This window comes from Erinaceus europaeus, chromosome 11, assembly GCF_950295315.1.
Source record: "Erinaceus europaeus chromosome 11, mEriEur2.1, whole genome shotgun sequence".
Classification (NCBI taxonomy): Eukaryota; Metazoa; Chordata; class Mammalia; order Eulipotyphla; family Erinaceidae; genus Erinaceus; species Erinaceus europaeus.
The window spans coordinates 12,915,647-12,939,779 of NC_080172.1; the positions used below are offsets into that span (position 1 = coordinate 12,915,647).

Here is a 24,133-nt window from a genome sequence, read left to right on the forward strand (position 1 = left end):
GGCTACATCATCAATCACTTGAAAACCTATGACACAATTTACATTTAATAACTGCTTAATAAACGTCTGCTGAAAATGAATAGAGGACAAACAGAAAGGAACCAATGCTCTCTGGAAACCACATGTAACATTTCCCCAAGCTGCATAATTTTTTTCAGAGCATGTTTCACTGCTAACACAAAAGTCTAATTTCTCCAGTTGCCTTGTTTTCCTTTGCAGTTTCTAAAGTAGTCTTCAGACTGCTATTTCTGAGAACATTATCTTTAGAAATATTGCATTTCTTGTAGTGAAGATAGTCTACAGTTTTTAAAAAAAGTTTGTAAGTCTACGTTTTAAAATTAACTGTTTGGATGAAGCAGATGATGATAAGAATCTGGCAAACACTTGCCATGCCTTTTTTTTTTTAAATTTTTTTCTGGACAGTGTCAGGAATCAAACTCAAGGTCTCATACATGTGAACTCTATCTCTGAACTATGTGCCAAACCCTCTACCCATTTTAGGTTAAAAAAAATATCATCTTTCACTGTAGTCCCTCTCATAATGACTTTTACAAATACCACAGCGACTTTAGGAAAATTGAAAGCTCTTCATGAAATGCTTTGAGATGAGAAAGAAGTTGGACCACTACATAAGAAACTGGAACTTTTCACACTGGTTAGATACATATCATCCCAAGAATTCACACCCTCCTTTCCTTGAAAACACAAACACTCCATCTTTTTATTTGTTTTACACGGAAAACTAAGAAAACTGATGTGTGCTGGTGGAAGATTTGTTAAAAAAAAAAGTCAAAACACAAAAGGAGAATAAAAGCGAACAGCAAAACATTAAAAAAAAAATGCACCACAGACACTGCATCACTAAGAAAGCCAGTAACTTTACTGAATTGTCTGCAAAATACAAATTATACCTTATTTCCAGCAGGAGAAACTTTTGAAAATTTCCCACTTTTATTCACTACAGACAGCTGAATTAAGTCCCTTGAGATACACAGATGTGGTTTAACTTAGTTATAACATCTTGTCATCTAGTGGCGACAAAGTCCAGCTTATGCCGCTGTGAGCCTCTATTTGATTATTTGTTGCAAATGCTTGTATGCCCTCATTTACAAGCTATTTTAGTTACTGTCATTTAATGGAAACAAGTCCCCAGAAAAAGAAAAAAGAAGAGAAATGATACAGCAAACCATCTGAAGCAATCCAAGTCCTATGCCTACACTGACTCAGGTCTACTTTGCTCTAAGAGAACACTGGTGCTGTATTTAAACCACAACAGATTCCATCACTTAGCTGACCTCTCTGAATTCAACTGAGGTATGAATCAATTTGAGGTATGAATAGGGAAGGCAAAAATGGAATACCCGATTAGGAAAAGAACCAAAATGGACAAATTTAATGTAGAAGGTAATGTGACTTGGATTGCTCCACATCTTTGGTTAACATCTATTATGAAAAGCCTTTAATGACATCTGTAGTCTGAAGCATTCTAACAGACACCAGCATTCCATCAATCTTCAAAAGATCTGTAGTGGCAGGAAATTAACGCCATGTAAGTGACGACATCACAGCAGATGGTACAAACAGGAACAGATGAAGTCTGCCATGCTTAGGCAACAGCCTTTACTGAAGGTTCAAGTGGCTGCTTCTTTGAAAAATAATTTGATTTTTTTAAAAGAAAGAAATACAAAAAGGGCTTACTCTTTGGAAAAATAAACAAAAGGATACAGGGGGCAACAATTCTATTTCAAAGTTAAGAGAGGTGTTTAAGAAAAACAAATAGGTAACAGTGAGAGGGCAACCATTCTTTTTAAAAAGTATCTTTTTTTTTTTTTTTACTACTCCCTTTAATTAACCTTAAAATGATAGTAGGAAGATAGATATTTTCTTATTCACCATTACAAAATGCTAAATCCCATTTTTGGGGAAAAATAAGTCATTTTTACTAAAAAAAAGAATTTGTAAAAAGGTTGAAATGATAGCTTCCCATGCACCAATGCATTTAATGCACAGGCTGTGCGGTTTCTGTATATTGCATCAGTGTCAGCAGTACTTAAGGTTAGGATTACCAAAACCCTTTTAAAATAGAATGAACTATAGCAACACGAGTTACTGCTTAAAATTCCCTTTAAAATTCTTTTAATTGCAATGATGAATGTTGCCTAAAATGTTATTCTAGGATGGGTTAAGTAAAATAACACTCCCTCGGGGCTCTGCCCTTAATTCCTGAATACAAAGAATTTACTGTGATAAAAATCCAAAACCATATTAGCCTTGCTCGTACAATAAATGGTAAATGACAAATAAGGTATAAGGGTAAAAATGACAGATAAGGTATAAGGGTAAAGACAGACAGTGACTTTTTTTTTTTTGTTATAGAAAGTGACTCGTCACAATCAAAATTGTGCTTCTTTTCATTAAATCATTAAAAAAAATTCTCAGAGTATCCTTTCGCTATCTTGCCACTACTTTATATTAATTCAGTAGTGGGAACAAGAGATGACTGGCATTCATTTTCAAGTGATTCTGGTCTCTACATGTTCTTCTAAAATTATTGTCAGAATTGCTATAAATAGCCAAGGCTTCTGCTGGTACTGTAGCTAGCTCGCTGTATCCTCAGCATTAGAAATTCACCCTTTCTCTGTGGCTGAGGCAAATCACAGGTAAAATATTAGTAATATGGCTATTTTTTTTTTTCATCATGACCCTTCCCTACCCCCTGGTAAATTTCTACTGATATTGGTGTTATGAAATGACAAAGAGCATTGATGACATGTTTGCATATTTCATACACATCAGGTCCTATGGATGAGTTGTAATAATGGGACCCATCTACAGTGAGAAAAATTATGTCCCTAGCTTTTATCACACACACACACACACACACACACACACACACACACACACACACACACACGAGCTTGCATGTACATGTGCTTCTTTTCAGGGATGACTTCTAATTGTCCTCTGAATAATTGTTTTTCTCCAAGTTCCGTAGACACCTTGAATAGAGGGGTATGTGCAATGGCTGATCTTTTTAATGTTTTTGATTTTAGTCTATAAAACGTTAGTACAAGGCAGGCAAGCATCCTATCTGAACACAATTGAAGGTGCTTTGTGGTGGTCTAAGTGTTGAGTTCAGATCAAGTTAAGAAAAATATAGCCTAGTTAGTAAGGTCTCTTGGCTTTTGCCACCCAGCGGCAGTATTTTACAATGAGAAACATACAGCAACTATGCAAGTAAATGAAGGAGGAAAAATAAGGGGAAATAAATGTCCTACGTATGATATAGCATGGTTGATTTTACTGTCTCTGTCTTCTTGGCTGTGTTATGTCAATGCATGTGACTGGAGAGGAATCCACAGATCTTCACATTTCAAGAGAAGGAAAATGATTTCTTAGGCTGAAATCTCTTTTTAACTATATATATATATATATATATATAATTTTTTATGGCACTCACTTTTTAAAGGGTCTGAAAATTAATCCCTTGTAGACGATTATTAGACAGGAGTCATATTTCTTGAAAAATTTTAAAAAAGGGACATAGAGAGGTTCTTTAATGGGATTTCTTGAAATGGCTATTAAATCTCTTTATTGAAGAAAAAAAAATAGATGACATACATGCTTTATGCAGAAGTGACACCTGGAGGTCCTGACACACTGGGATTGTTCAACAGTCCTACATTGCTGACACGAGTCTTAAGGGTCAGTATGGAAAGTAATTAAAGGTAGATGATACAGCAACTATCCCTTTACCTGCTTCCTTCTTGTCTAGCACCCAGTCTTTCACATTTTTCTTCAGTGGGAATTTATTATAACTTATGCATCAATTTAATTCCATATCACTTGTTCCTAGAGCATATTTGCAGGACATGTGCCCCAACACAATCTCAATTCTGGGCATATTCCTAAAAAGCATATCTAATTCTAGGCTGAAAACCAACCAGACAATTTAGAATATGGGCAAGTTAGGGTATGCACTTACTGAATTCCAAGATGCATGGTGAAATGGTGAGATCAGAAAGGGGCCCTGCATTTGATAAAAATGCAAAAAAATAAAATAAAATAGCATGAAAGAAACTAATTAGTATATACAATGGATGTCAGTTGATCCAATACACTGCTAATGGATTAAAAACAATTTAGGGTGTTGCCATGTGATATGATCTAATCCCACAGGTTATCCTTGACAGCTGACCTTAACTTTAAAAATGTATGCAGAGTAAAAGAAAACAGAAAGAAAATAGTTACTCGAATGTGCAGCTGCACAAATATACCCCCTCCCCCATTAAGATAACAAAACTTCTGCTATTACCATAATATTATATATATTAGAAAGCTATACACAAGCATGTTAATTTCACAGATTTGTTTAAAAGATTCTTAATATTTTATATAATTAGAAATACACATTTCAAAAACAAAACTTCTACAAAGAGAAAACAGTTATCTTGGTTAGCAAAGCGTGGAGTTCCTCATGGCTTAGGGTAGTGCTTTCTATACAAAAAGTCCTTTTTGGTTTTTTTTTTTTAACAGGACTGTTTAAAATATTAGCGAAGCTATCAAGGGGGGAAAAAAACACATTTTGGCTTAAGTAAACTACAAAAAGCCACAAATGCTTTGCAAACTCTGTCTTACCTTTAATATGAAAATAAGCAAAATGTAATGTACATATTTTTTATAATTTTATTTAATAAGAGATGCAGACCCAGATTTCATTTATTTTAATTAAATACGTTAGCCCCTCAAACTCCACATGTTTTTAAATAAGTATGGTCCTCTTTTAATGGTCATTGATCCTTTGTAATGAGTGCCATACGCCAATGAAACGCCTGCAGGTTTCTGAGCGTTCTCAGGATGTTAGGTGACCTCGTATGTTCCTATCATTCACCCGTGGCCACCCTTAGGCGGGTCTGTCCAAAAACACCTATACATTTTTTTTCTATATGTTGCATAACAGTTGCTCTCTCTTTCAGTAAAGATCTGCCGTTTTTTTGGCAAATGTTTCCTTTTTGTCTATTTACATGTAAATAACGTTGAACCTGCAACATGACACTATCTATTGTAACATACATTTTGCAAAGGAGCACAACAGTGAAAAGAAGTTAGCCTTAAAATCTATTTTGTACAAGTGTTCTGTTGTACAACTCAAGTGCTAAGCTTATCTCAGCATTTCTGTTTATCTTTATACTGTATCACTGAGGCAATTTAAAAGTACTTTTACAAAACAGAGTACCTGACTTTTTTTTTTTTTCCACACACAGCACATATAATGCATATCGACCCCCCTTCCCCGTTTAAGGTATAGCACACACACACACTGCAAGAAAAAAAAAACTATTAAGTAATAATCTGATCATGTTGCCCATCCTTCAGAGAGTCGCATGCGCTTGACTGAGGGACTTTCCCTTTCGTCCGGCGAAGGTCTGGTGAGTCCAATGGGGGAGTGGAATTCGTTCCGGTGATCCTCTCGGTCGCTCCCGTCGTAGGAACTGCTACAGCTGCTCAAGCTGTCAACAGGAGATCTTCCCGCCTCGTGACGCGTGTGTTGTGGGTATCTCGATGGGGTGGTGGTACGGTCTCTAGGAGGAGAAACAGGTTCTGACTTGATGTTGAGGCTTTGAGTAGAAGGCAGGGAGAGATTTGAACTCTGAGATAAATGAGTGCTAGTGCAAGCTCTGTAGGAGGAAAGGAAACCCAGTTACAGATGGAGGAGGCCTGGAGCCCCCAGGAACTCACAATTACATCAAACATCAGCTTAAAGACTTGCATAGACACCAGAGCATGCCCAGAGGGAGGAGGCAAGCTTAGGAGCATGGTAAGGGTATCGCCTCCTTCAAGGGATTGGGAATGAGTCTGTTGCTTTGCCTGGCAATAACGATGGTATTTAACTGGTTCAGGCCTCAGAAATCATACCTCGAGTCTTTGACAAGTTCCCTAAGCATATGGGTTACTGTTTCAGAAAGGTTTAACAAGACCCACTGGAAAAGCTTTTTTTCTTTTTTTCTGTGTCCATGGAATTTGTACCTGGACTAGTCTCAAAACATATTCTAAGCCTTAAGATAGCGTGTTTAACTTTTCAACTGGACTTCTTTGATTTTCAAATGCCCGTGACTGAAAATTATTGTACAAAGTTTATTATGGATATAAATGTTTCCCTCAATGTACTAAACACATACACACTAAGTTGCATAATCTTCGGAACAAGTGAAGAGTTCAAATTTCAAATGAATTGAATCTATATAAAATGCCATTATGTAAATGAATCTGGGGGGAAAGCTGGGGAAAGAGGATGGGGGGGAGTAGGGGGAGGCTGAAAATTATTGATAGAAAACTTCATATCAAATTTGAAAAAAGGACATTGCATTCCACTACAAGTAATACTCTGACTTTCTTTATCCTTCCTCCAGTCTCATGGGTTGGAAAGGTTTTCCACAATCATTTCCACTTTACTACTGCTAGTCATTCCCTGTTGTGCACGTAAGATACCACTCTTCGTGTTTACACATAGCATTAGTTGGCATATCTGGGTTTGCTTAAGGGAAGGTTTCTGCAAAATAGGAGCTAGTGTGATTCTACAGTGTTCATAAACTGCCCCCCCCCTTTTTAAAAATAGTGACAGAGGCAGAGAGAGAGCGAGAGAGCGAGAGAGAATGAAAGAGACTACAGCACTAAAGTTTCTCTTCAATGCCATGAGGGACAGGTGAGTTATTTCATTGGCCCTAAACCTTTATTCTTTAGTGCAGGAGAGTACAACTTGCTCTTCTCCCAACCTGTTGGAGAATTTGCCTACTTAAAATTCTATGCCCAACAGCACAGATTAGGAATCACAATGCCTTTGATAAAATAAGTCATGTAATATTACCGACTTCAATTTCAGGTTGTACTGTTCTTATTCTGATTACACTGATATCCTCAGAGAGAGAGAGAGAAAGAGAGAGGTAGAGAGAGAGAGAAAGAGAGAGAGAGAACATCACTTGACTACATTGTGAAGAATATATATTTATATATATATATTTTAACTGAAAAAATGTTGCAGCCAAAAAATGATGCATGGAGACATATCCATTTTAAACAAAGAAAAAAACCTACCCACTCATACCTATGACTGTTACTTTCCAATGAAAAGACTAGATGGAATTAATACTATCTTTGTGAACAGGGAGAAAATGGGTATTTCATTGAAAAAAAGTAGAGCAAGTTGGACTAGCTTTTAGGAATTTTCCATGCAACCTCAAGATATATACAGACACAAAATTAGTCAGAAATGAGTTTATTGTTGAGTGATGCTTTATACAAAAGCACCACCTACTGGCAAAGATTTACTTTCCTTCTCTTTTAATAGATGTACTAATGTCGAGAACAGCATCAAGAATTATTTGTTCCTCTAGTTGGCTTTTCTTTGACTTCTAAGATGCTATAGAATTAAAACAATTTTAGCGTTTTTATATCAAAATGCCACCTTGATAAATAATGTTCAACCACCCCTTTGTATTTGCACTTCCTTACTCAAAATTTACATTTTAGCCTATATTAGCATACCATCTTTCTAAGAGTTTTAATTAAATAATCTTTAAATCCAGAAGATATTAAAATGAGGGAGGGACACCTGTATTTCTAAAGGACTGATGGCGGTGAAATATTTTATCTTGGTTCAGAGTCACTGAATGATTCATTTTGATGTGAGAGGAAATCATCTTTTGATTTCTAGAAGAAAGAATTTTGCTGCTTCTTGGCAAGAAAGACTATTCCGCTAAAATTTAATTAAATGCCTCTACTATGAATCACATCATTGTTTAATAATGAATGTCAATTAGGAGTCTGAAAATACAGTGCCATATCAATAAATACTGCTCTCTGCCCTTTGACATATAGGTAGGGTGACATGAAAAATTGTAAAAAAAATATCTGGTGGTCAGGACCAGTATAAACTGTCAATCTGGTAAATTAACAGAGTCACTGGCAGCTTTATTAGCTACTTCTATGTTGCATCTACTGTGTCAACTTGAATGTATAGTTTCTGCTATTACCTCTTTTCCATAATAGATTACAGTATTATTTATCCTTTCCTGTATGCAAATGGATACTCTCTAGGTTTATTTTATTTGTGGATTTCATTCGATACATTTTTAGTAGTTCAAGGGCACTATATTTGCAGCAATGAAATACAAGTAGTGTGTTAGATTCCCTTTCTTTGTTCTATCTTGTAAGCTTCAAAACAGAAATTGATCTGTGTCACTATCAGACAAGCATCTGTGTAGGAAGAATAACAGTCACTAAAATAATTTATATAGATGCCAGACTCAGATACAAACACGTAGTTCTTGAGAACAAAATCCTTATAGATACCATGAAATACAAATATGTCAGTGATAAAGATGATGGTGGGGAGAGAGAAACCAGATTGCCTATATCAAGATCTGCCTCACACTTTCATTTATGGGTGACTTCCAACTGGGAAAACACCTATGCTTCCTCATAATTGCTCAGAAATGAAACATGACTGGATAGTTTTATTCAAACCTTACTACCTCCGCCTAGAAATTAAACTATCAAACTATATTTAGCCTAACCTTTACAGAACTCTCTCTGAATATGCACGTCAACAAAGATGATGTAGAAAAATACTTCCAGAAAACAGACTGTTCTTTTTATTAAGCGGTAGGGGGGAAAGCACCTAGAAGGTGAGGGTCATAATCTCAAATATTAGTATTTAAATGACTTAACACTAGTCTTTTATGGCAGGTTCCTTCTGCCAATTATCTTTGTTCCTTACATCCAATCAATGTGTGCTGTCTGTTTAAATCAGGTGGATAAGATCAGATACCAGATACTGTTCAAAGGAAATCTTTGAAGACTTAAAGATCTTTCTAGGAAGAAAATTTGAAGATATATATATACTTTTGAGTGGGAATCGTTATCATCTTGGGCTGTTGGCAATGTCTACTTTTGTGGAGCTGATAGGTAGTTTATTTTGCTGTAAGCACTGTATCTAACCAAAAGAGAAGAAAGCCACAATACACGTGTATGAGAATATTTTGGTCTGGAAAGATACTGCATTCTAAAAATGGATTTACAGAGTAAAAAAAAAAATCAAGCTTATATCTACTATTTTGGATTTTTATAAAAAGTTAAACACCTGATTGTGAGTATGAGTCCACTGGGAGAAATCATCTCATGAAAGGCAACTGTGTGGGGTGCGGGCAGTGGCACACTTGGTTAAACACACATGTCACCAAAGCTCAAGGATCTGGGTTGGAGCCCCCACTCCCCGCCTGCAGGGAGGACACTTCACAAGCCACAAAGCAGGTCTGCAGGTGTCTTTCTCCCTCCCTCTTTATTCCCCCTCCCTCTCAATTTCTCTCTGTCTTGTCAAAAATAAAATAGAAACAAACAAACAAAAAGGTCACTAGTAGCCCCATTGATAATTCTGGTGTAAAACAAAACAAAACAAAACAACCCCCCCCCCCAAAAAAAAAGAACAACTGTGCTTGTGTGTGTATAAGAGAGGAAAGATAGGGGGTCGGGCGGTGGCGCAGCGGGTTAAGCGCATGTGGCACAAAGCGCAGGGACCGGCATAAGGATCCCGGTTCGAGCCCCCGGCTCCCCACCTGCAGGGGAGTCGCTTCATAGGCAGTGGAGCAGGTCTGAAGGTGTCTATCTTTCTCTCCCCCTCTCTGTCTTCTCCTCCTCTCTCCATTTCTCTCTGTCCTATCCAACAACGAACGACATCAACAATGGTAATAATAATAACCACAAGGAGGCTACAATAACAAGGGCAACAAAAGGGGGGGGGAATGGCCTCCAGGAGTGGTGGATTCATGGTGCAGGCACCGAGCCCAGCAATAACCCTGGAGGAAAAAAAAAGAGAGAGAGAGAGAGAAAGGAAAGATAGAGCAGTGTGTAGAGCAAGGCAGGAAGAACGGATGGATGGAAGGAAGGAAAGAAGGAAGACCAGAATTAGAAGCACTGGTAAGGGTGTGCTAGCTGAAGGATAAGGAAGCAATTAAGCGCAAGAAAATTTCACAGACTAAATTCAGAGTCAAATTAAGCACTATGAGAACTGGTATTGAAAGAAAGTGGAACTAAATAAAATGTTTCATCCTTGACTGTTGGAATTCAGTTCCTCTCTAGTCCAGAACTGTCATTCCTTTCTCATTTCCTGAAGCCTTTATTACAGATAGCAGAGAAGCAGATCCCCCGCCCCTCACGTAATAGAAGAAAATGTGAGCATTGCATAATAGTTACACTACGTAAATAAATGCTTTATATGTAGCAATCCAGATCGTCAGCTTTTTACTGAAAACAAAAGAAAGCCACATTCAGTGAAAATGATATGGCACTTGGCACTGGTAGTTCCTGAGGAAATCTACTGCTCTCAAGGGTGAAGTTGGTACGAAATGAGCAGGAGTTACCTTTATTTTTGACAAGAAGCCTGTATAAGGGCTTCCCTGCTGAGTCATGGCAGTAAAATACCACATGTATATATTTTAATATTGATTGGATAACATGATGTACTTAGTGATAATCACCTGAAAAAGTTATTAAAATTAGTTTCCACCTGAACAGTTAATGTTTTTTTGAGAAATGTAAATGTTAGCTCTAAGGAAGAGATACTGGTGATCAGTAATATATCTTTAAAGCAAACTTTAAAAAAAAAATTTATTTATTTATTTAATTTTGTTGCCCTTATTGTTTTTATTGTTGTAGTTATTATTGATGTCATTGTTGTTGGATAGGACAGAGAGAAATGGAGAGAGGAGGGGAAGACAGAGAGGGGGACAGAAAGACAGACACCTGCAGACCTGCTTCACCGCCTGTGAAGCGACTCCCCTGCAGGTGGGGAGCCGGGGGCTTGAACCGGGATCCTTCCGCTGGTCCTCGTGCTTAGCCCCACCTGCGCTTAATCTGCTGCGCTACCGCCGGACTCCCCTTTTTAAAAAAATATTTATTTATTTATTCCTTTTTGTTGCCCTTGTTTTTTTTTTTTTATTGTTGTAGTTATTATTGTTGATGTCTTTGTTGCTGGATAGGACAGAGAGAAATTGAGAGAGGAGGAGAAGACAGAGAGGGGGAGAGAAAGATAGACACCTGCAGACCTGCTTCACCGCCTGTGAAGTGACCCCCCCCCCCCTGCAGGTGGGGAGCCAGGGGCTGGAACCGGGATCCTTATGCCGGTCCTTATGTTTGCGCCACCTGTGCTTAGCCCTCTGCACTACCGCCCGACTCCCCAAAGCAAACTTTCTTAAGAGAGCAGAGCAACAATGTCAAGGGAATTGATTTTATTGTGTACATGGGGGATAACTTTTAACAGTTATTGAGGAGGATATACACAAGCAAATGGTGAGTGAGTGAAGTCTCCATGAACAGAAAACTAATCTATGGGACACTCATTTCCAGTAAAGCTGAACAGGCAAGAGAAGGGGGGAGAGATGAAGTCGTGATATCAATTCATGATTTTTATCTCAATCAGTGTTTTGTTCTCAATGTCTCTTTAGAAAAGGCGTGTGGGGGCCGGGTGGTTGCGCACCTGGTTGAGTGCATATGTTGCAATGGGCAAGTACCCAGGTTTGAGCCCCTGGTCCCCACCTGTGTGGGGAAAGCCTTGCAAGTGGTGAAGCAGTGTGGGAGGTGTCTCCTCATCACTTTCCTTTCTCTATCACCCCTTTCCCTCTCAAATTCTGGCTGTCTCTATCCAATAAATAAATAACGACAATAAAAATTAATTTTCTCTAAAAAAGAAGAGGTTTAGTGTAAAGTCCTAGTAAACTATTTGTACCAAATGGCTCAGTAGAAAAGCAAAAGTGAGGTAAACATACAGAATGGGTTCCTAAAAATATGAAAACTTTTTTCTTTTAAAAGAGCATTTATATATGCTTCAAATATCTTCTTTAAGCTACTAGCTAAACTTCAAGTCAGGTCTTTGATTCATGTTTTAAATTTAAAGTGTTTTATAAGTACTCTGAGTTCAGGGCTTTTTAAAAAATGTTTGAACGTTTAAGATGACAGGAGTCATTTCTATAATAGAGACATATCCCAAAAGTACCACAAGGGGGCAGAAATATATATCTTCTGACTGGGAAACAACTAAAATTTTATATATATATATATAATAAATTTAGATAATTAGCTTATGCATGTGCATATGCACATGTATATTCATGTTAGATCTACAAATATAAAATGCACTATAAATACATTATAAATACGTGAACTCATCCAGTTGAGTAGCTGACCCTGTAAGTCGGGGAACTTTAGCAGGAACTAAGTGGTTTATATTGAGAAGTCTCAAGTATCTAAAATCTTAAAGAAACTATTACGATAAACATCTTCTTATGTATATCACACGAGTTATGTGAGAACTTCACTAAAGAAACTAACTGGTAGAGGTGGAAACCAGTACCACTTAACTGACTAAGGACATGATTGATCTCACTGTCACAGAGTTTCCTGACTACTTAAAAAAAACGAGAGTGCTATTTCAGCTGCATAAAAGGTTTTGATCAGATAATTGATTTTCGACTTTGGTCGAGCAGACTATCCCCCTTTAGCGGAACACTAAAGCATGTTTAGAGACTGCCGCATGTCATGGGAAACACCTTCTAAAAGTGGATTGTAAAAGAAATGCTGTTCCTTACCCCAGCTGACTGAGGGCGGATGGCGGCATGTTATGCAGGTGTTGCTGTTGCCAGCCAGTTACTGACCCAAGATGGAGAGCGCTGGCGGTGTTAAATCCAGACAGAGACGACAGGTCTGCACTACTCAGGGAGTACTCTACATAAAAAATAAATAAATAAATAAATAAAACACAACAGGAAATCATTTAACTTGTAAAATACCTAAATGGTGAATAGAAACATTTTCAATTTTTAAACATTTCGTTGATTCTAGTTATTGACATCTAGATTTTTTTTTAATGTTTATTGTTTGTGTGTGTGAGTAATGGATGATCTTAATTTCGAAGTGATATGGTATATCAGAAGTAAGTATTCTATGAAAACTCTGAACCTCGACTTTATTAGAACTACAGCCAGTACTGAAGCAAAAACCTAACAGATGACCGAGAAATTGCTTGTTAACCAATCCCAAGAAAGTGAGTTTTCTTTACACCTGAGAAATAGCAGTCTAGTTTTCTTGGAATTGTTCTTTTACTTAGAATTCAAGGTAGGACAATAAAATCAGCAGTCACTTCAGAAAGAAAAATCCTGAATATTCACTTTCTCTTAGTAACAAATAAGAGATAGTGGTGACCCTTGGACACCACAGGTGCGAAGTCCAGCTTCCCAACAGACTGGAAGACATTATCTTTTTCATTTTGCTTTTAAACAAAAACTATTGAATGCACTAGTTGAAGATGGCAAAGTTACTCACCAGTACCATAAGTTGTTGAAATGGCGGATGGATATCCTCCCATCCCTTGTCCTGGTAAAGTAGGAGTTGCTACGGAAACCACTGGGGTAGCCAATGACTGAGCAGACTGGGAGTTATTTATCCTTTGATTCTTTCAGAGTGGGGAAAGAAAGAGAGAGATTATTGATGGACTTCCTTAAAGTTAAAAAACAGTATACCTCTGTATTAGTTTTGCACATAAAGACATAACTTGGTATAAATCACATGAAATTAATCATTTAACATGTGTCTCTATGAACTCCGCCAACCCTATCATTTACAATCCTTCAAGAGACCAGTAGTTGCCATAGTAACCCATTACATCAGTATCTCCTAGGCAACTGAACTAGTAACAAGTACCATAGCTTTATTATGGTTAAAAACCGATTATGTAAAAAACTAATGAAATATGTATACTGTACTTCCATTGTTTCAGTTTTTATTCAGATGCAAATTAAAAAAAAATTAAAATCAACCATGGTGGTTTTTATGCTTGGTTCTAGATACAGCAAAGAAGATGCTATATTCTGCTAGATTTCATGATAGATTCTGACCAGCAGGTGGTGCTATGACCACTTTTACAGAGTCTTAAACGTCAAAGAAGATAGCAAAATAGTTAATGTGTATATTTAACTCCTTATAGCAGAGGTATTAAGGATTCATGACAATTTACAGATTATAAGGCTTTAGTTCTTATAAAAGAAGTCTCTTTGTGATTTCAAACAACTAAATACAATTTTGATGTTAGAATTTTACTATGAATTAAGTCCTAAAATAAACAGAAAACATGACAGAATTTGAGACAGAAAAATCAATAATCATGTATTCTTTTCACCGTGAGTGATACTTGAAATTAATGATATTTCAATATCATCCGTGTTGACATGCCATGGTAATGTGTGCACTCTTTTCATCTTATTAGAACTACCTGCTCTCCCTACAAATCCCTCTAGATTTCTTCTTGTAACATGCCACTTAGGGGAAGCACTCTCACCACTTACCAAAAGCAGGTCGACGTCCTCAGACTGACAGCATGGGGAAGGAGTTTTATTAATTAGTGTCTGTAAATATTTATCATTGAGCAACATCCTTTCAAAATAAGGAAAAGCATCGTCTGATAGACACAACAGTTTAAATGAATTTAAAACCTAGACCCTAAAGATAATTTCATACAAAGCCATTCTTTGTTTCCCTTAACAAGCTGTTTTGTCTCCAATGTGGAGATAGTCTATCTAGTTTTCAGCACAGGTCATCTCAACATTCATTATTTCACCACTGCATTAAAAAAATCAGATTATACTTTGAAACCCCACTTGCTAGAAGAGGGGAGAAGTATACCTGGCTGCCAGGAAGGCCTGATGGACTCCCTCACAGAATCCCTGGAAAAGCATGAGCTCTAAGGGACTTGGAATAAATCTGCCACTGGAAGCAGCCTGACATGCATGGCGCACACAGCTTGGCTATGGCCCTGTGGGAGGTTTTATTTATTAGACCTAGTTCCTAAAAGAATGCTGCATATTATGTGATTTTTTTGGTTGATATTCAAAATTAATCTGCAATGTGCCATGATAAACTAATCAGCTTGCAGGACTGTTGTACCCTGAAGCTTGCCATAGAGCGCAGAAAGAAGAAAAAGAAATGTGTTTGTAGAATGATCTAAATTTGTCTTCTGAGTCTTAGTTTTAAGGCTTCTTGCTATTAAGCAAAACTAATTTGGAGAAAACGGCTATAAAGTCTCTATGTCGTTGAATTTGGCTCTACAATATTATCTTCATTTTTAGTGATGCAGACCAGGCCCAGGACAATGACAGAGTCTGGGGATGTCATTTGGATTTCATATTTATTCATTTATTTTTCTTACGAGTGACATGACTTGCTTTCATAGGAGTATGATCCTACAACATTCTCAAAAATGTTTAGGTTTTTAAAGCCATTTGACTTTTAGAGGTAACTACTTGTTAAGGCACAATATATGAAATGGTGAGCTGAGAGAGTACTTAGCACTGTGATGTACTGAACACTATCACAACACACTTAAGAAAGGAGTTGTCAATTAAAAGGAGAAAGGTCATTTGGAAACCATGAAAAGGCTATCATTTCAGGGATCATTTCTATAGCATGTTACTAGAAACCATGAAAAAGACTCTTCATTGTCAGCATACCAAGGACATACATTTTCAATAATGGAATAATCTATTATGAAATATTGTATAAGTCTGATTTTACCATAAGTCAAAGCATAAATCACATAAGCAAAGTAGCAGGCAGTCACTTACTTCCTAACTATCACTTGCTGGCCTTAAAAGGAAGTATCATCTCCTCCTCCTCCCACCACAACACTACTTCTACAGTGAAGCTTATTAGATGTTAGTTCTTAGTTTTTTTGTATAGGGAAGAGAAATGCAAACCAGTTACCAGAATGATAACTAAATATAATCAGGGCTCTAGCAATAACACCGATGTGCTAGATTTCAAGGAGCATCTAACTAATACAAAAAGTCAGACAGACACAAAGACAGCAAAATGCACACAAAACATTATCAGCACTTATTTGAAATATCGTTTTGCATTACCACTGATGGCATCGTATTCTTGCTGCCTGGTGGAATAAGAACTCGGAGATCTGGTTTACGGTTATTCATCCCTAGATTCATGGGGGGAGGAGATTTTGCTTGCATATTCTTGTTCAAGTTACCAGGTGAGACCAGCAGACCTGGTGAGTTTCGAGGATTGCCATACCCATTCCCTGTGAACACAAAATAATGAAAACCCTCATGAGAGAGTCCAGATTGAAGCACGCACCTAGAACACACACTATGTGAAATGAAAAGTAAAAGCGGAACAGTCTAAGATACACAATAAAATACACTGAATGTCCATAGGAGGACTGACTTACCCTCCAGGTCAGGAGGAACGCAATCACTTAATTATCTAATATTCCTCTGAAGAATGATCAAAGGGCTTTAATGAGGTTAAAGCTAAAACATCTGACCTTACTCAGAAATCAGTATGTTCTTTATTTTTCTCTTACAAAACTGGAAAAAGAAAAGGTCAAACAGCTATTGAGGGTTTATGAAAAATACAGAATTGTTAAGCACACGTGGCGCAAAGCACAAGGACCAGAGTAAGGATCCCGGTTCAAGCCCCTGACTCCCCACCTGCAGGGGAGTTGCTTCACAAGCGATGAAGCAGGTCTGTAGGTGTCTGTCACCATTTCTCTCTCCTATCCAACAACAATGACAACAACAATAAAACAACAAGGGCAACAAAAGGGAATAAATAAATAATAAAAAAATACAGAATTGGTCTTGGACTTAATTCTGTATTGGTCTTGGATTTATTCCCTGTTGTTGCCCTTGTTTTATTGTTGTAGTTATTATTGTTGTTACTGATGTCACCGTTGGATAGGACAGAGAGAAATGGAGAGAGGAGGGGAAGACAGAGAGGGGGAGAGAAAGATAGATACCTGCAGACCTGCTTCACCGCCTGTGAAGTGCCTCCCCTGCAGGTGGGATCCCCTGCTCGAACTGGGATCCTTAACCGGGTCCTTGGGCTTTGTGTCAGTGCGCTTAACCCGCTGTGTTACCGCCTGACTCCCAAGACTGTAATTTCTATGTTACCTCTAGCCCTTTTCATATCTAGTGATATGGACCCTCTTTCTTCTGAATGATTCCTCTCCGTGGCTTTCTTCCACTTCTTCCCTAAATTCAGTGTCTGACCCTCAAGCCTTGCTTTTCTGCACACACAGAACTTCAGAAAAGCCAGACTTTTAGGAGTTAAAATGATTAGATGATGATGTCTCCACCAAAGTGCTGATTCACCAAAGACTAGGAATAGTCATTTAATGAGAAGACCGAAAAGGTTTACTTAGGTCTCTGATGATTAGCCTGTCTACGGACAGAAAGACTGACAGCTGCAGGTCTGCATGTCTTGTGATTTTTAAATATACATCTCTGCATTTGAAAATAACCAAGTGAGTGAATCCTAAAAATTAACTTTGTATGGTGATTAATGGTAGGTTTACAGAGTGATTATTTTGATTGTTTGTTCTTTTTCTTTTCTTTCCTTTCTTTCTTTCTTTCTTTCTTTCTTTCTTTCTTTCTTTCTTTCTTTCTTTCTTTCTTTCTTTTTCTTTTAATAACCAGAGCACTGCTCAGCTCTGGTTTATGGTGGGGCAGGGGATTGAACCTAGGACTTTGGAGCCTCAGACATGAGAGTCTCTTTGCATAACCATTACGCTATCTACTCGCACATAGTGTGATTATTTTGAAATTAAGACAGTTACCATATACTGTGCACCTATAACCAACATAACATTTCACATCAATTACACCCCATCTATGTACCATGTCTATGTAGTTCTCTGGTCCAGGAAGAGCGACAGAGGGAGTTGGAGAAACCTGAACTAACACAGAAAAATCATCTGCTGGTTTCCTTCATTGCCTCTTATGAGAGATTAAAAGAAACAAGCTACCTGATTATTCAAGAATCCTTACTGGAAAACTAGACAGTTGTTTACTGAAGTTCTCTAAAGGAGACAGTCAAACCTCATTGTTACTGTCATTATTATTATCTTTATGACAAAACACAAGTATCTATTAGCCCAGGATGAATGATACTCTGTGCTGCCCAGTGGGGATGAGAAAACAAGGTCTCAGTCCTCAATGTCCCTGAAATCCCTTGTGCTAATCCAGTACAGATACATTTAATGTCAAGGTACACACCAAGGCAAGGCAATCTCAGTGCCAGCAGTGTAATCCAGATTAAGTGTGACTGATTTCTCAGGAAAAGGAAAGAGATGATCCATTAAAGAGTCATGGAAGAGGCGGGAGTTAATGTGTACCTTAAAAAAAAAAAGTAGTGGGAGTCGGGTGGTAGCGCTGCAGGTTAATATAACTACAACAAGGGCAACAAAAGGGAATAAATAAATAAATACAAAAACGATTTAAATAAAAAAAACGTTAAGAAGCAGCAGAATTCTACTAGGCTTGTGACAGTACTCTTTAAAAAAAAAAAAAAGGACTGGATGGAAATTTATGAAACACAGCTCTTAAAGAAGCTGGCAAGCCAGCCCATGAAAAGAGGAGTGTTGGGAGTCGGGCGGTAGCACAGCGGGGTAAGCGCACGTGGCACAAAGCTCAAGGAGCAGCCTAAGGATCCTGGTTCGAGCCCCCGGCTCCCCACCTGCAAGGGAGTCGCTTCACAGGCGGCGAAGCAGGTCTGCAGGTGTCTGTCTTTCTCTCCCCCTCTCTGTCTTCCCTCCTCTCTCCATTTCTCTCTGTCCTATCCAACAACAATGACAACAACAATGTTACACAACAAGGACAACAAAATGGAAAATAAATAAATATTAAAAAAAATTAAAAAAAAAAAGAAAAGAGGAGTGTTGGGACACAGAGGTGGAGCTCTTAAGACTCTGAATTCTGGGATCCAGGCAGTAGCACAGCAGGTTAAGCCCATATGGCCTGAAGCACAAGGACCGGCTCAAGGATCCCGGTTCGAGCCCCTGGCTCCCCAACTGCAGGGCTGTTGCTTCACAAGCAGTGAAGCAGGTCTGCAGGTGTCTGTCTTTCTCTCCCCCTCTCTGTCTTCCCTCCTCTCTCCATTTCTCTCTGTCCTATCCAACAACAATGACAACAACAATGTTACACAACAAGGACAACAAAATGGAAAATAAATAAATATTAAAAAAAATTAAAAAAAAAAGAAAAGAGGAGTGTTGGGACACAGAGGTGGAGCTCTTTTTTTTTTTTTTTTCCTCCTCCAGGGTTATTGCTGGGCTCGGTGCCTGCACCATGAATCCACCGCTCCTGGAGGCCATTTTTTTTTTCCGCCTTTTGTTGCCCTTGTTGTAGCTTCGTTGTGGTTATTATTGCCCTTGTTGATGCAATTTGTTGTTGGATAGGACAGAGAGAAATGGAGAGAGGAGGGGAAGACAGAGAGGGGGAGAGAAAGATAGACACCTGCAGACCTGCTTCACCGCCTGTGAAGCGACTCCCCTGCAGGTGGGGAGCCGGGGGCTCGAACCGGGATCCTTACGCCGGTCCCTGCGCATTGCGCCACATGCGCTTAACCCGCTGCGCCACCGCCCGACCCCCAGAGGTGGAGCTCTTAAGACTCTATTCTGGGATCCAGGCAGTAGCACAGCAGGTTAAGCCCATATGGCCTGAAGCACAAGGACCGGCTCAAGGATCCCGGTTCGAGCCCCTGGCTCCCCAACTGCAGGGCTGTTGCTTCACAAGCAGTGAAGCAGGTCTGCAGGTGTCTGTCTTTCTCTCCCCCTCTCTGTCTTCCCCTCCTCTCTCCATTTCTCTCTGTCCTATCCAACAACAATGACAGCAATAACTACAACGATGGGCAAGAAAAGGGAAAAAATGGCCTCCAGGAACAGTGGATTGGTAGTGCTGGCACCAAGCTCCTGTGATAACCCTGGAGACAAAAAACAAAACAAAACAAAAAAACAAACAAAAAAAAAACCCCCTCTGAATTCTAGGCTAATATGTCTTGGGATTACTTGGTGGAAATGCAGATGCCATGAAAGTTATGGAACAGAGGGGTAACACAGGTTTTATGTGAACAAGAGTTATGCTGGCATTTGGGTTCACTGGAACTAGAAAGGCTTCAGAATATGGAAAAAACTGTGCTGACTTGAGCTGTTGGTGATGAGTGACTGAGAAGAATAAGCACAGATATATCTCAAGAGATATTTATGGGAACATCTTTTGAATTAGAATATATTTGAGGTACAATGTGCAGAGCACATTTGTTCTTCATGTCCCATTCATTAACCTGTCTTATTTTATGCATGAATAAACAGGCTGAATATATAACAAATAACTTCAAAATTAAATCTGTCAACCGGATTATGTGTAAGATTGCCCAAGTTACTGGGAACCCCCCCTCAATAAAACAAACGAAACATCTCCAAAACACATGTCAAGTACACAGCAGTTAAATGCTCCCTCTAGGATAAACCTGCAAGAAAGGTAGCCCAAATCTATAAAGCTAGCTAGGTATGTTTAAAGTCTATTTTTTCTTTCACACCAGGCCAACAACCTTTTGCAGTAAAAGTCCTTAAGTGAAACATCTTTTATCATCAGGAAAGATAACAAAACAAAAATATGTTCACTTAGGAAAAAAATGCTTGATTAAAATGGAATAGTCAGAGGACTTTTACATTAAATACATCCTGTCTGAATTATAAATGTGAATGTTAAAGTTTTAGTTTTAATTAAACGCATCTGCAGAGTTAAAAGGAAATAAGAAAACCAGATAAACTTGCACTTTATACCTTGTCAGCTGAAGTTTTTAGACTGACACACTCAGTGCATTTGTCACTTACCTATTATAGTAAGTCTGTGTGAGACCTGGTTTAAATAAACAATCAAATGGAAAATTAGCTGGGTAATTTCAAAAGAAGAGGGGAAAAAAAAGTCAGTTAAGCAGTGCAATGAAGCTTGAATAGATCAGAAGCAACTAAAACCCCGGCTTGGTAGATGCCGATACTGGTTTGCATGGAGGAGTTATTTTGCTAAACGGAAGTAAAACCGCTTCGTAAAATGTGTTGTCCTGTGATATGACAAGCAGGACCAGTGTGTGAAAATGGAAAATATTTCACGGAGGCCCTGAGAAAAGTTTTTTTGTTTTTTTTTAAAGAAAACATTTTCTAATGTAAGCTGAAGAAATCTGACAAAACCTACTTTTTTAAAAGAAAAATAAAAAAGAAAACATTTTCTAATGTAAGCTGAAGAAATCTGACAAAATCTACTTTTTTTTTTTTTTGAACCCTCATTTAAAACAATGATTTGGGCAGCAGTAGAAAAAAAGCAAAAAAGTAACCACACATTATAATTTTTCATTCAGGAAATGTTTCAAAGTTGAAAAACTGATTTGAAAAGCCTTCTATTTTTCTCCTGCAACATTTCTGTTGTTCGGCAATTATGCCATTTTAGAAGATTAGTCATATATTTTTAAATGTTTACATATTCAATGAGAAATGTTTTGAGCCACAGTGACACTTCTTAAATTCATATTTTTAGAGCATAAAAGTTATTTCTAAGAACAACAACAACAACAACAAAAACTGCCTTTTACCGGTGAGTTATCTGCTGTCTTTAGCATATTGTACCAGCTAGCATCTTGGAGCCGTATAATAACCATTTCTGTTGCCAGCCACCAAGTTGTTATCCTTTTTTGGCGTAACATAGATTCAAGAAAGCAAGACTGTGGATCCTAAACCAGTGATATAGAAACCTATCATTTGAAAATCAATGATGAATACATGCGTGTGGTTTACTGCTAAGAAGAGCCTGCATTTAAACCGGCTTAGAAACCACGGCCTCTTCCCTCCCTCAGAACTCTGTGGCCTGTGTTTGAGGCTGCTGTCCTACCTTAAGATAAATTCACCAAAGAGAATGGTCTCATTTAAAGCGAAGGGTCAGGAAGGTGGGAAACAGACCTCTCTATAACCTTCTAGTAGACAGATTCAACCTTTCTTCATGCTATATTTAAAAATTTCCCTCCACCCTGACAATTATGAATTTAGATATGACTGTATGCAGATGTCACATCCCCTTGACCACTTAAAAGCACAAAAATTATAAAGCACGAGTGAATGGATTTCCTGATAATAAATTATAAGAAGATGAAGGACAGATAAACTTCAGAGCTGGTTTGTTTTATAGTTTCATTTGATTAAAAATATTGTTTCATAAAAAGTAAAGCAATTCAAGCACTCACGGTATAATTAATGCAAAGGATAATTCGATCTACTTCGACTGGTTAAAATCCCGTAACAGTCATATTAAAACCAGTGTATATATAAAGAACTTGAAATGTGGTGTTAGAAAAAAGTCCATTTTCTCTTCAGTTAACCTGAAAGCTTCAACTTTTTCAGTGACTCCTATCTTAAGAAGCTGTAAATTCAAAGAGCAGTTTCTAGCTTGACACGTTGCAATGAGAACATTTTGCCTTTTTTCACAGAGCTCAATTGAGCATATAGTCAGGTCTCTTTTAAGCCAAAGTTTCAAATCTTTCTATTATTTGGATATTTAGAAACTATGAATTTTTAAAAATGTTTTCTTCTTTTATTTTTTTTCCTGGGATTTCTAATAATAAAAACAAACATATCAAACTAATAAACACAAAACAGAAACTAATTCTTATGGGCCAAGGCTAATTTTTTCCTTTGCACAATCTTTTTTTTTTTTTTTTTTAATTTCCTTTCGCCCAGTTTCAGACATTGTTTTGTTTACTATTCCCTTTTCCAATTCCAGATCCAACCAGGTATCAAATGTTGGTTAAGTTCTTTTTCAAAATTGTCTTTCTCCATCTCCACTGTCACTATTTTGGTTTAGGTCTGATAACCATTTAACCATTTTCTTAGTTCTTTCAATACCCTTCTAGCTATGTCCCTGTTCTTTACCAGAACTCAGAATGGGCTTCAAGGTGTGTGTGTGTGTGTGTGTGTGTGTGTGTGTGTGTGTGTGTGTGTGTGTATTATGAGTTCCTTAAAATTATGCATCTATGTGATGACAAGTCTAATATATTTCTCACCCCACCCCATAACATCTTTTTAAAGGGCAGCTACCATCATCTTCTTTCCCAGATGAACCTGACACTGTTGAGTCATGGCTCACAGATATGTGTAGAACTTGATTTTTTTTTTTTATCTTACCTTATTTCTGGTGGCCAAATCCATACCCCAGGTGTTCTAACTATACTTGAGTCTTTGCTTTAGCAGTTCAACACCCAGCAGTGTTCATTGTTCTGATTCAGCTTCATATATTTATTTATTTATTTATTCCCTTTTGTTGCCCTTGTTGTCAGCTTCATATTATAAGGATCATTTACTGCACCAACTCTTTCATGACATCTAGACAACTTCTTTCATTCCCACCTTGAACTTATTTTCCTCTAAGCTTCTCGTTGCAATTGAAGGGAATGATAGCGCACGAGTGTTAGTTCCTGAAGTGTTTTAGTATATAGACACAATTGTGGGCGAAATGAATGATTCAGGAAGGAAAGTCAAGCTACTGAGGGAATCCGTGGAGAAATGAGAACAAAAGATAGAAAGAACAAAACTTACCAGTTTTAAATACCGAGGGTCTTTTCTACTACAAGCTACTTGAGAATGTTTTCTTCTAGGAACCTATTACATACTGATGATCGGGTACGCTAATGGGACTGACTACATATCAGTTACACAATCTGAAAGTCAGAAAAGCATGCAAGTGTTCACCTTACAAAGTGTGTTTACAAAGAGTCAAACCAAGGCTCACTTTTTCACCTGTTATGCCTGCTAATCCTCCTGCAGCACATTCATTACGCTCCTTACTACAACTGGCAGAGGAAAGCAGAAAGTTTCCCTAGTGAAAACTTTCAGACTATGGATCTTTTCTTTTTATTTTCCCTTTTGTTGTCCGTGTTGTTTTTTATTTTTGTTGTAGTTATTATTGTTGTTACTCATATCGTTGTCAGATAAGACAGAGGGAAATGGAGAGAGGAGGGGAAGACAGGGGGAGAGAAAAATAGACACCTGCAGACTTGCTTCACCATCTGTGAAACGACTCCCCTACAGATGGGGAGCCTGGGGTTCGAACCAGATCCTTACACCGGTCCTTGCGCTTGGCGCCACGTGCGTTTAACCCGCTGAGCTACCGCCTGACTCCTCAGATCATGGATCTTTTTTTCTCTTATGACAGGAGTTTACTACCATAGACTGACTTTTTTTTTTAAATATAAT

General features: G+C 37.9%; 1 protein-coding gene across 13 annotated transcripts in view; it reads right to left on the reverse strand.

The window, feature by feature from the left end:
* Positions 1–858: 858 nt before the first annotated feature.
* MEF2C (myocyte enhancer factor 2C) overlaps positions 859–24,133 on the reverse strand; it is a 206,225-nt gene continuing 182,950 nt past the window's right edge. For 8 of the 13 annotated variants that reach the window (XM_060201151.1, XM_060201156.1, XM_060201148.1 and 5 more), the window contains 5 exons: positions 15,963–16,135; positions 14,391–14,414; positions 13,372–13,501; positions 12,639–12,774; positions 859–5,678 (listed from right to left, as the gene is read on the reverse strand). In XM_060201151.1, the coding sequence (XP_060057134.1) occupies positions 5,357–5,678; positions 12,639–12,774; positions 13,372–13,501; positions 14,391–14,414; positions 15,963–16,135 (785 nt within the window). In that variant the 3' untranslated portion in view covers positions 859–5,356. The remainder of the gene's footprint in view (positions 5,679–12,638; positions 12,775–13,371; positions 13,502–14,390; positions 14,415–15,962; positions 16,136–24,133) is intronic. The other 5 variants (XM_060201153.1, XM_016186353.2, XM_007518971.3 and 2 more) reach the window with 3 other exon arrangements.